This window comes from Parus major, chromosome 3 (assembly GCF_001522545.3).
Source record: "Parus major isolate Abel chromosome 3, Parus_major1.1, whole genome shotgun sequence".
Lineage (NCBI taxonomy): Eukaryota > Metazoa > Chordata > Aves > Passeriformes > Paridae > Parus > Parus major.
In genome coordinates this window covers 74012025-74024305 of record NC_031770.1, presented here as the reverse complement: position 1 = coordinate 74024305, position 12281 = coordinate 74012025, and the positions used below count along the sequence as shown (strand labels likewise).

General features: G+C 37.4%; 1 protein-coding gene across 4 annotated transcripts in view; it reads right to left on the bottom strand.

Moving 5' to 3' along the window:
• MMS22L (MMS22 like, DNA repair protein) overlaps positions 1–12217 on the bottom strand; it is a 90248-nt gene extending 78031 nt beyond the window's left edge. For 2 of the 4 annotated variants that reach the window (XM_019006123.2, XM_033512867.1), the window contains exons 1-7: positions 11950–12029; positions 10620–10807; positions 8491–8616; positions 5245–5297; positions 2397–2484; positions 2126–2303; positions 128–221 (exon numbers count right to left, since the gene is read on the bottom strand). In XM_019006123.2, coding sequence (XP_018861668.1) covers positions 128–221; positions 2126–2303; positions 2397–2484; positions 5245–5297; positions 8491–8616; positions 10620–10798 — 718 coding nt within the window. In that variant the 5' untranslated portion in view covers positions 10799–10807; positions 11950–12029. Of the gene's footprint in view, positions 1–127; positions 222–2125; positions 2304–2396; positions 2485–5244; positions 5298–8490; positions 8617–10619; positions 10808–11949 lie in introns of those variants that run through there. The other 2 variants (XM_015622349.2, XM_019006122.1) reach the window with 2 other exon arrangements.
• Between the last annotated feature and the right edge of the window lie 64 nt (positions 12218–12281).

Here is a 12281-nt window from a genome sequence, read left to right as displayed (position 1 = left end):
TATCCCATTAAACACAGCTACACTTAAAAACCAGCAAAAGTAGTTTTGATTCTGGACAAATCAAGATGGGAAAATTAGTAAGTCAGATGTAAAAAAATAAATTCAAGAAAAAAGCTTGCATACTTACTCTTCAGTTTTTCACCTAGTACATGAAGAACTTCTAATACTAGCCAGTTAATATCCAAATGGAGATGTAGTAAGTGCCATGATGGAGGAAGTACCTGCAATTAGAAATATATTTACATATACTTAGTATTTCTTTAGTGAATTCTGGATACTGTGCTAAGACAAGGTGGCCAGGCTTTGGAACAAGCTGCCCAGGTTAAGTGGTGTAATCACTATTCCTGGAAGTCTTCAAAAACACATGGATGTGGCATTTGGGGACATGGTTTAGAGGAGAATGTGGAGGTGCTGTAGAAACAGTTGGACTTCACATTCAGATGGCCTGCAATGAACATTATGAATACCTATGATCAAATACAACGTAACATACATGTTGTAGTTGATAGCTTGAAATGTATCTTTTCCCATCTTTTAGTTGTGATTTTCCCCTCCCCAGCTTCTCTTTCTCCTATTTACCTGGCATCAAGTTACCATGGTTACTGAAGTTTCTCTCCTCAGCCCCATAGCAAGAAGCCGGACAGAGTAAAGAGAGGACCCTGCTGACACTTCCAGCTGCTTGAAGTTTCTTTAGCCCAAGAGACCCTTCTTTCCAACACAGAAGTTTGTAACTTTGTTTTTCCTGTCCCAGAATGCCTCTAAACTATGGAAGCTGAGAGGGCATGCTTACCTTGCCTTCCCTTTCTTTCCCCCCTGTGTTGCCAGGAAACCAAGCCCCCCCTCTCTCCCCCTCTGCCCCTCTGTGGAGAATACTCCTACACCTTTGTGGGCATTTGAAGAAGTCTGTGCCTGTTATTTCTTCTCTTGGTGTGTGTAACCTTGATTTGTAGAAAGTTTGTAAGATGTACTAACTGAGAAAATAATTGGTTCTCTCTCTGATGTTCCCTCCCGCTGAGAAACCCTGTTAAAAGAGACCCCCAGACCCCAAATCCTTTGTCTCTCCTCTCTTGGATTCCCCTTCACAGAAATAAACTGTGGAATGCAAACCAGAGAAAGAGTCCCCCCCAGTTTCTTTACTCGCTCTATAGACTTGGATTCTTGAAGAAAATCAGTGAACCCCACAAACATATACTAGCTCAAAACTCGAGTGAGGAGAAACCTCATCACTGAGCTAGCCGGGCCACACTCGAGAAGATCGAGTCACATACAAACATGCCATTCAGTTCAGGAAAAAGAAAAAAAGAAACCAACAAAAGGTTTCATTACAATTCTGTCTGTAAGAGGCTATTTATGAAATTTAGATTCAAGCCTGACAAATTACAATGCCCTTAGTTAACCTTTTTGTTACAGAGTATTATGTAGCACAAAAACTGCTAAAGTGAACTCTTAAAATAACTCCAAAAATTTAGTATCCTCTTCCTTAAAGTTTACTTGAAATGACTGTTTTTCATCAGCTCAATCACTACTAACAAGCTAAACAAAGATTCAAAATGTTGCTTCTCAGTGGATCATTCCTCTCTAGATACTAGTTTACACAACATAAGTCTGAAATTCCTTTTCTGTCTTTATAAAAGATTTGAAAGCACTAGCTATGTGCATGCTAAATCCTAATGGTGTATATTTCACTAGTATTTAATGATGTTGTGCCTCCTTCCATATCTGCACTTGTCTTTGTACAGAAGATCTTCTTCCATTTTGAGTCAGATTTCAGAATGTACTTTTAAAGAAATGCCCCTCCTACTTGGATGCTCAGAAATTTTAAACATTACTACAGACAAACACCAAGGAATTTTTTAAACAAGCTATGCTTGTTTACCTACCAGTAATTGGTATTATCTCTTGTCTACTATAGGAAGAATTCTACAACTATGGAACGAAAACAGATAAACCAACAACAAAAAATTCAGATCTCATAAGTTGTGCTTACCAAGTACAGGGTGGCAGCACTTAATAAAGCAAAAAAACCTCAAACCAAACCAAAAGTATGAACTTATATCAAGCCAAAATTTTCCAAGTTGAATGCATCATGCCACATAAAAAATTAAAATTATATAAAGACACCAACCTTTGCCTGATTTTGAATAGTAAATGCTGCCAGAACATTACTAGGAAGTTCACAAAGGTGACCAAGATGCACGGTCAAAGCATGAAGTTCTTCCACCAGCACTGATGGTAACTGAGCTTCTAGTTCTTCATAGGGATGCAGCATTCCATCATTTTCCACCTTAGGGGGTTCCAGATACCTGAATGTACAGAAAAATACACACAATCAGAAAACAGGTAAGTAGCTACACAAAGTTCAATACCTAATTTAGTAAAATGTGTGTAAATCTCACCTGAAGATGAAAACTTTCACATAATGCAAAAATTTAAGACATTGATGCCTGATACTCTCTGCTTCAGAGTGCAGGTTTGCAGCTTGACCTGAAGTAAAAGAGATCAATAGTTTAAAGCAGATGTAACCACACCATGACTTGTTTAACATTCGCATTCTCCACAGTAGTTAAAGCTGACCACTGGAAAGACATCCTCTGAGGACAAGCTGGGAGGTGACTGAGTGGTAAACACCCACTTCTAAATGTCATCCTGCAAAAGGGATACATTCTTTATCTTACCATCTCAGGTACATATCCAGATACAGATAGAAAAGAAGACGCTCAGGAAAGGTGAGGGTAAGCACTCAGTGCTAGAAGAAACATTCAGTCCTACTGCCCTGCTTCCTGACTGCTTCCAAGACACTTTCAGTAAAGACACGGGTATAACAATTTTCTCTTGACAGACTTATACAGGTGAACTTATTTATAAATATGCTTTGTAACTTTTCCTTGGAAGCATCACTGGTACACAGAACCTTCAGCTGTATGATAAGAGCCATCCATTCACAATCCTGCCTTTCACTTGCAGGCATGTATCCTTTCAGGCAGTTATTCTGGCTATGTCTCCTTTCCTTTGTTCTCTGAAGATTTTGTTCTCATGGTGTTACCATCCTCACCTTGTACTTGGAAGCTCGAGCTTTCATTAGAGCAGAGATTCACTGGAAGTTATTGCCACTTTGTGAGAATCACTCCTTATTTATTCCTACAACTTGCCTTGTATCTTTCAGCTTGTATTAGAGAAAGATGAAACTTAGTGCATAACAATTGAAATATAGTCATTTAAATACCAAATAACTACTGCCCAATAATATATATATACACACAAAAGCTTAGCAAGCAGCCTGAAACATGCATACCTGATTACAACACATGTGGATTATTCAGAGCATCTTCAATGCAAGCATCAAATGAGGACCTTGAACAGGGCCTAATTAAAGTATGTCACCAGAGGACTTGCATGGCAACAAAATTTTGGTCACCTACTACACTGGACTGTACAGCCAGGGAGAGTTCTCCTTGCTCCTCTCCCCAGCTGACCACTAGGGAGTCTTCCCTTTTTTTAATCTTGGTCTCACTCTCCCTTTTGTTTTCCCCCCATCTCCTCCAGTTCACATGGAAGTTGATATATGTCACTTGTTACAGACCCAAAAAATATAGCTTTGTGCACACAAGCCTATCTCAACATCTTTTGAGTAACAACACTCAATGGGCAAAGCAAATGAACTGGTACAAGCACCAGAATATTCCAGCGTACAGCCTACCTGCACCACACCAGAAGCCATAGTAACGGTATATAGTAATCTGCCATGGTAATGAACCACAAGTTTAGAACAGAGTGAAACAGTCCTCTTAAAGTAATTATTTTTAGATATTTATGTTGATTTGTAGCAACAACAAATACTATATCCTAAATTCTCAGTTCTGTTTAAGCAAAATTTTATATTACAGTATTTTTATATGCCTTCTACTATACACAGTTCTCAGTACAAAGTCTCCAAAGCTCATCAAGACTGATAAGAAATGAAATTTAAGGTAAATATTTATATCTATATAAACACTGAGCCAAAGCTCTTAACTGGGGTTTTAAACAGTGTTGACAGTAAACTTATTTAAGACATCAATAACAACTAACATCACCCTGCTGACCATTTTAAATACTTCAATCCTCATGACACCCTTCTACTACTAGCCCACTTCTATAAAGGCGGAACTGAGTCACAGCTGAATTGGTAACTTGCTCCGATTCAGAAAGAAAGCCTGGTGCAAAGCACAAAACTCAAGTTCTTCATTTTACTAGATTAATTGACAAGTGGAAGAGCAGGATACAAAGAAGAGAAGACAACCAATTAGGTGTTTAAGTGGAAAAACCCCCTACAGAACAGTTTCTTGATGTCCAACTACAACATAAAAGTTCAAATATAACTTAAAACAGGCTATTTCCATTTATATTAAAAAATTAGATTTTTTGGATACTATCAATAATTGCATATGAAAGAAGCTTGATGATAAATTCACATCAATAGTTTTAATGGCAGAACATGCAAATATAAAAAAATAATAGCGATGTGTAAAAATATTCACTCATAGAACACTAGCACGTTATCTGTAATGAGAAGACACCATAGACAGTTTATTTCTGAGTAATTACTGAACTTCTCAACTTGCTAAGTAATTCAGCCTTCAACTTACAATAAGCCCAAGGCTGCAATAATCCTTCAGAAACATGCTGCTTCTCATGCCTCAGCATTTAATTGAAACAAAGCATTTTGTAGTGATCCCGTTTTATCGATCCTACTGCAAAGATGAATTAAGTTTGTAAATAACTCTAAACTAAGCAAATATAACTAACTCGTTTAAACGTAAGCCAACAGAACACAAAAAAATTCCAAGCTACTGCCTTTGTAACTAAAATAATTGTTGGGATGTTTGATGAAATTTTCTGGTTTTAATTAATAGTTAATAATTTTGCCAAATTCTGCTCTAAGGGTGACACCTTAACTGAAATCAAATTAATGCAAAATGCCCCACTAAGGTCAGTAAGGATTGCCCTGTGCATCTACCATACAGGCAAATCTGGTTCCAAACCAACTCCCAACATTTCCACTATTTCCCTACTATCTAACCTCACCTGGGTGTCTATATTTCTACCCCTACTGCAGATTTATGCTGCTTATATGCTGCTCTGAGGTACACTCCAAAATCCTTCAGTCAAGAGTAAAAGCACTAGCGTGATCTGTGAGAATTTACTTCTTTAATGAAAGATAGTCAGTTGCCTATTGCAATGTCAAATTAAATTCATAAAACTTACCAAAATCAGATGAACTCATTTGTACTAGGTTTTCCAGTCTGTATATCTGTTGCCTAATTAAAGGAATACAAAGATGTATGGTATTTATATAGGTAAAAATTGTTCAACTCCACTTTAGAAAGCTCAGAATAGAACAGAGAAAGATAAGAGGCATTTCTTGCTTTGTAGTTCTGAAAAAGCTTAGGAAAACTTAGAAAAGTGTTTTAGTGGAAGGCAATGAACATATCCAAGTGTGAAGGGATGAGATTGAATAAAATCTTAGCATGTTTATAAATCATTAAACACAGTAACAAAAGAAAAAACCTACAACAATTGGCTAAAAATTGGGGAAGGAAAGAACACAACAATACAGACAAAAACCCCCAAAACCCATTCCCTGTAAATGATCTTTCCACAAGCATAACTCAACTTCATATTTGACCACAGAATAAACCTAGAAGTTAACCCTCGTGGCACACACTCAGTACACACTAAATTAATCTTCTTGTGAATGTGCATTAGCACATCCTGTCAGCAGCTTCTCCTGCTTCCTGCTTAGGGTGATCATCTCCTTAACTGCAGCACAAAGCAAAAACAGAAATAAATACAGTAGAGTAAAAGGAGGTGTCTTTATAAAAGTGAAAGCTCAGTTCAGTTTTTGAGAGGAAAGAGAACATTTTTAAGGAAGCCAGAGTGCCACTGAAAATGAATATTTTAAGAAAAGCTGTAACACAGGTAAATGCTCGGCCATATTCTGTAACAACTGTTATTCGCAAGTGGTCTTCCAGTACAATCTCCACAGAGATAAAGCAGTACTAAACTGAATATATGAAAAGCACAACTGTCAGACAGACTTTTGAAAGAAAATGCTGCATAAATTGAGAAGGGAGCTCTCTGCCTCATTTCTTATACAGTCAAAGCAATAACTACTGAAGGATTCTAAAATAGGCTACTTGGATCTAACACAAATCAAATATTCTTATGAAAAAACCCCCTGAAAACTAGGAAGAATTTAAAAGACACAAGAAGCATCTAAAAGACACAAAACTACAGGTTTTATCTTGCATATTATAGTGCAAACATACAGTAAAATGATCTCCCTTAGCACTCTCTTGTTTTCTTGGATAAAGTCATGTCAGCTACACTACCATCATTTACATGAGTTGTAGAGGTTTTTTGGTTTTTTGTTTTGAAATCCAAGTTGAATTTCTGCCTGGATTTTTCAAGGATTGTAATTATGTAAAAAGGAAGTCTGAAGCAGGAGGGCTTTATGAAACAGGGCTGTTGAGACTGGAGTTTGGAGAAGGAAAGTACCAGAAAGGAACCACAAAGAAAAAAAAAAGAAAAATACTCTCCAGTGACTTGACAAAGACAGAATACAGTGGGCTGATAAAATTAAAGCACAAACTGGGCACAAGAAAGATAACAAAAATACTACTATTTAAATACATTGTTTTAATTTCAATTTGCATTTGTATGTCAAGGACTGATCATCATGGCTGTTAATCATTAAATCATTTGATTTGTAAATACACATTTTGATAGTTAAACTGGTAATTCTGTTTCTTAATCAAAGACATTATCTGAATATACCCACTTAAATTGTTACATAGTCTCAATCACTTCGACTCACACTTCTATCACATGAAAACCCGTAAGACCTTGTACTATGCAATTACTCTTTTAACTTGCAGTTCTGCAGTATACTATTATTTATTACAATATTTAAAAATTGTAAATACTTTTAATTACAATATTAAGTATAATCTCATACATTAAAAGAGATTAGCTTTCTGTAAGCATGTATTTAAACATAGATATGAACTGTACTTCATAAATTTAACTATTTACAGACAACCTATCTTCAAAAACTATTGTAACTTGTACTTAACATATTCAATTTCCACAAGGGAAAAAGGAGTTGTCAACTGGTCTATAACTGAAACTATTCCATTTTATGACTGAAAAAATGAGCTTAATGTCTTTGCAGAGACATCTCCCTTTGCAGAGGGACTTGTCACGCCAAAAGACAACTTAGCAACCAACCACTCAGCCAAGAGCTAACTGAAATCCATTATTTCTATCAGGTCAGTAGGTTTTAAAGAATGAATAAGTTAAAAACCACAATAAAATACATTATGCCTTATGTTCATGTCTATTACAATTACAGAGCAATTTACATTACAGGAAAAAAACCAAAACTTTAAAAATAGCCATTTAATTCAACATTCCTGTGTCACTGCCCAGTGATTTTATGCTAATGAACAGTTATAAAATCAGACTAAATGCTGAAACTTTTAACTTAATTATACTCCTATCTCCCCCTTTATCACTTTAGGGTTTTTTTAAAAATACAGTGAGGTCAAAGCTCACATCAAACAAGCAAACCTAAATAATAGTGGTTTTAATACACTTCCAGTCATCTATATCACCATGTTCCAATAAGCCAGACCCTATTAATCATGTTGCACACCATGCCCTTGGACATACCCTAAAGGGATGGAAGCATCCACTGCAATGAAAGGAGCAATGGAATACATCACATATATTTGCGAAATCATACAAAAGCTCCTCTCCCATCCACTCTCTCTATGTGCTGTACATCCTGAGGATTATCAGTAGCAAAGAGGATTATCAGTGATCTGTGTATTTGCATTGACCAGATTAAGCATCTACATTGAATTAGTCAAACACTGAGTAACTGTATCTGAAGAGATTGCTGAAGCTATCCTAATCCAAACAATTGAAGAAAGCACTGCATCCAACATTTATAGTATTTGATTTTTAACCTCCACTTTCCTTTATGCACAAAAAAGGACTAAAAATCTTCAAAAGACAACTTCAATTATATGGATAGCACAATCTCATTCAAGGAAATCTTACATAGTCTATTCATATAATTCTGAAGCTAGAGTATTCTAAATTAACCCCAACACTCTGTTGTAATAACTAAACTTAATTTTTTTTTTTATCTGGTGATGCCTAAGATATGCATCACACTACTTAGAAACTTAATAATAAATCACATAATATTGAGAATCCGTGACACAATGTACTTCTTCCTGCAATTCCATCTGTGTCTTATCCATCACTTACTGGAGCATTAAACAGACAGTAATAATCATTTTTAAATGCACTGCATAGCCCACAGTCTTTTATGATGTTACTTTTAGAAATGTGAAAAGTTTGTGAAATGTGAAAAATTATGCCCTTACAGTAGATATAATTACACATGTGGATTCATTATAAAATACAATGTTATCATACCTAAGTAATCCAAAGAGAAATTCACAGGATTCAACTAAAGCCATTTCAGTAACCCACTGAAAGCCAAACAACTCCACTGTATTTTCTTCATAGTCATTTGGGGAAGGATCTAGTCTCAGCAAAACCCTGCAAAACAGAGCCAACAACATTCATACATTTTCCAGTAATAAACCTATTGAGTACAATATCTACAGCTGGCTTATGTACCATCAATATACTTTCTCAATATATCAGCAACATATACGTGACAGATGTCTCAGAGACAACTGTACCTTTTAGAGCAGTATGATACATAAAATATGACAGCTCCTAGCTTTAAAATCATAAAAACAGGATACAGTCACAGGTCAAAGTATATTTTGGAAACAAAAATTAACAGTAAGTAAATCATGCTTACAAAGGGGCTGAGATGTAACATTCAGACTGTGAAGAGGCTGCTATGTAACACACTGCTCTGTATGCTTGGGATCTGTCTCAAGGCACACTACATACATAGTAACTAATGCTATAACATATATTTGTTCATTTACATACATTTAATAATCTTTACACTGAACACACTGCTAAAAGCACACTTTTAGGCAGATGAAAAGACAAGAGTCAAAATGGGACCTTGTCATTATAACTTCAGCAACACTAGGCCGAAATTAACCTTTGCTCTTGCTAAAGAAAAATTAACACCAGAATTACCATTTTACTCCAAGTGGAGAAAAGCAGATACCTGTATTGTTAAAACATTATAACTGTGCAAATAAAAAAATGTTTCATTAACATGCATTAAAAAAACATCACAGCAAACTGCAAAAATTTCAGAATTTTCCCCCTGCCTTTCATAAAATAATCCCACACAGATGAAGCTCAATTCTCTAATATGTAAAAAATATTTTTATTTTAAAATACATACTAGGCAAGCACTTAGTTTCCATTACATTACACACCGAATTAATATTCTGCTTGAATACTATTTCTGATTTCATTCTCAGAGGCAAAAAGAGAATCTGCTGAATAACTGGCTCAACCTCCCATAACACCTTAGCTCACTTGGTAACCTCTTGAACACTGGACTCTTTTGAAGCCTCTAGCAATTAAATTCAGCTACTCCAGATCCAAGCAACAAAGACAGACTCTAACATGGAGGATTTTCTAGGACTTTGCAATCCAGGTAGACAACATAAATACACAGTAGAAGAACAGAAGTTTAGATATATATATATAACTATAGTGACTGGGAAACCTGTTTACATACAAGTTCATCAAATAATGAAATATGTCAATATGGAATCCACTACAGATATATTCATGCAGACACAGGATCCATCAATCATCTACTTGACAAAGTTGAATGAATGTGCTCTGATACAACTAAAACATATGATAAATAAGGCAGAGAAAGGGGGAGGTGCAGTGGAACCCCCCTTAAGCCTTTACAGAAAACACAATGGGAAAAAAAAATAACAACACAAAATACTAAGCCTAGCAGGAGGACAGAAAGATTAGGCTTTTGTAGGAAAAACAAGACAATCCCTGTAATATGAGAAAACAGCACAGAAAACTAAGCTGAATGACAGAAAATAAGGTAGGTAACAACTAAACCAAAGGAACATTTTAAAATCTCACAGAAAATACTTATTTGCTATGCCTATGACTTCAGAAACTTAAATCCAGAACACATGCAGGGTGAAGCTTTGAAAAAGATGATCTTAAAGTTACTAGGGCCCCAGCAATTCAGGGAAGCCAGGCAGAGTAGAAAAGAAAGAAAAATGGCCAGCATTTAATAGAGTACATGACTGGGAAGAGCAGTGCTAAGGCCTCCTCAGAAATTTAAGTGATCTCAGCTCCTGCTGCCCAACAGGCCAGTTTTGAATTATCCTAATAGATTTGTAAATGTCCTTTACTGTACCTTGAAAGTAAGTTCAGAAAACTAAGAACTGCATCTAGAGCACCATTCAAAGCTGTTTATCAATACAAAAGCCCTTCCCAATTCGGTATGACCAAGTCAATTTCAGGATCAGAAGAGCTGAAGAACAAACTGATTTGGAAACCTGTCAGCATTCAAAGGCAACAAACATGAGAGGAAAGAACATACTAGAAGGCTTTTATATTTGTAATAAAAAAAAAAAATCCCATACCTCTTAAGAGACCCACTTGCTAAATAAGACTCTGCAGAGAACTTTCTCCCTCCATTTTGGCTGTCAAAAGTGCAAGAAAAGTAAGATAGCCTTGAGTTCTCATTCTCCACTTCCATTGCCAGCTCCAAGCTTTCAGTGAGAAATGGGGATGTAGAGGAAGCCCCAAAGTCATCCTCCATTGTTTTCACCTGGCCCAGAAAACAAACAGATGAATACAGAAATACTCATAGCATTTCTTCAAATAAATTTCTCATTGTTACAACTCCACATAACTCTTCAGTTCAAGTGAGGCTACAGATCTGACCAACAGTAACATTGAAGTAAAAGCTGATACACCACCAAGAAGGACAATCGTGGTCACATGCCCTGTCACGTAATTCTGCCCCTTCATGCAACCACATCTTCCTCATTGAACAGAACCTGTTCAAGAAGACACATCAGTGATTAAAAAAAAACCAACCAAACAGGTATATTTTCTTCTGGTTTAGTTCTCTAAATTAATTAGTGATGAGGCTAGACTAGCAGTAGGTTATAACACAAGGCAGGAATGCATTACAAAGCTGCTTCCAGCAACACCTCATTTTATGACAAGAGTAGCTATCCTACAGAAGTACATAATGTATTAGAGGCTCCCAACATTAAAAAAATAAAGAAAATCTAACTACCTAGGAATCTGAAAAAAGATAAACAAAACCAAAGAAAGACTACCATGTCCAAAAGAAGTTCACTGTACAATTAATATGAGTGTATTCATATTTTATACAATATACTGAAAGAGCAGAACTAGGCAACAAGCATCAGAGAGTCCTATAAAAACATGTAAACAACATAATTAAAACCCTAAATTGAAGTATTCAACTTCTTTGCTGGTGGATTTCGATATGGTTCTTGCAGAAACTAGTATACACCCATGGCTAGAAGTTGATAATAGAGGTTGTTAATATTAAAAAAAAAATAAGCTCAGGGGAAAATAAAGAACAAAACAGCTTCTGTTCTATTTTCTCACATCCATTCACATTCCTGCGGAGCACGAGGCTGTGCGAGAAGGGGAAGAATGACTTCTGCGCTCGAGTTTACAGCAGGACCCTACTTACGGTGGTGGCACAGCTGGTGAGTCAGCTGAAGGGAATGCTCTCAACCACAAGAGCTCCCAAGAAAAGCCTGCTCAGTTCGGGGTATGAAAATCGCCCCACACGACACAAAACCCTGGGGGAACAGCTACATAAGAGAGCAGCTCTTCCCGCACATAATCCCCACCAGTTCCGTACTTGTCTGGGTACAAGTTCCGTACGCCCCTGATACAAAGGAAACAACTAAGGACTTTAATCACCTCAACTCCTTGTCCTCCAAGCAGAACCTTCCAGGTGGCTGCAATCCGGGGGCAGGAGCTGCAAAGCGTCGGGAGCAGCCCGGTGGGCCGTCGGGACGCACCCACGAACACGACCCGCACGTGTAACGCCTCGGTCCCGCGCCGCCGCTCTCTCCCCGGAGGCGCTTCCCCTCCGGGCCACCCCCGGGCCGGCGGCCGAGGGACTCCGGCGGGACCCGCGCACCGCCGGGGCCGCCGCTTCCCTTCCGCTCCCGCGCCCTTTCCGTACGGCCCGCGCGCCGCCACCAGCCGCGCACTGCGCAGGCGCCAAGGCGCCCATTGGCCGCCGGCCG